This window comes from Antrostomus carolinensis, unplaced genomic scaffold (genome assembly GCF_000700745.2).
Source record: "Antrostomus carolinensis isolate BGI_N321 unplaced genomic scaffold, ASM70074v2 scaffold43606, whole genome shotgun sequence".
Classification (NCBI taxonomy): domain Eukaryota; kingdom Metazoa; phylum Chordata; class Aves; order Caprimulgiformes; family Caprimulgidae; genus Antrostomus; species Antrostomus carolinensis.
Genome location: NW_010323346.1, coordinates 3,148 through 3,819, shown reverse-complemented (window position 1 = coordinate 3,819; position 672 = coordinate 3,148). Strand labels below are relative to the sequence as shown.

Sequence of the window (672 nt, the reverse complement as noted above, 5' to 3'; positions counted from 1 at the left end):
GGTTCCTGCACCTCCCAGATCTGCCACCCCGCACAGCCCATGCTGACCCCCTGCATTGCTCCGCCTGCTGCTGTCACCTCTGTGTCCCCTGTCCCACAGAGCGCCTCCCAGCACCCTGCGCTGGCAGGATCAGCCATGAGATGCTGGGCGTGCTCTGCCCCGTCCCCAACAGATGCCCAGTCCCCGGGGCTCTGCGGTGCTGGCAGTGACACCTCTGCTCTCGCCCAGGTGAAGCGGCGCTCGAAGCGGGGGCAGGTGGGCACGGTGCAGGTCGGCGTGGAGACCTATGGAGGGGGCATCTGGAACACTTGGTTTGACCGTGACCTCACCGTGGCCGGGAGGGAGATCATAAAGGTGAGGTTGATTTGGGACGGGCACGGTGGGCTAGCTGTGTGCCCCAGGCTCCCGATCCCTGACTCCCACCCAGAGTGGGACCTGCTGCAGCCTCTCAGCCCTGTAGGTCTGGCCCCAGCAGCCCTCCTTGTGCTTCAGGACCCGGCCACGGGGCGCCTGGAGCAGCACCTGGTACATGTGGAGCGGCCCATCCTCCGCATTCCCCACCTGGCCATCCATCTGCAGCGCAACATCAATGAGAGCTTCGGACCTAACACCGAGCACCACCTGTAAGGCCTGGCTCAACCCTGACCAGTGGGCAGTGCCCAGCCTCAACTC

The 672-nt window shown here is 65.5% G+C and overlaps 1 protein-coding gene across 1 annotated transcript in view; it reads left to right on the top strand.

The window, feature by feature from the left end:
* Window positions 1–135: 135 nt before the first annotated feature.
* DNPEP (aspartyl aminopeptidase) overlaps window positions 136–672 on the top strand; it is a gene marked incomplete at its 3' end in the record, with an annotated part of 3,405 nt that continues 2,868 nt past the window's right edge. Inside the window, exons 1-2 of the mRNA XM_010170553.2 lie at window positions 136–354; window positions 493–623. Coding sequence (XP_010168855.2) covers window positions 136–354; window positions 493–623 — 350 coding nt within the window. The remainder of the gene's footprint in view (window positions 355–492; window positions 624–672) is intronic.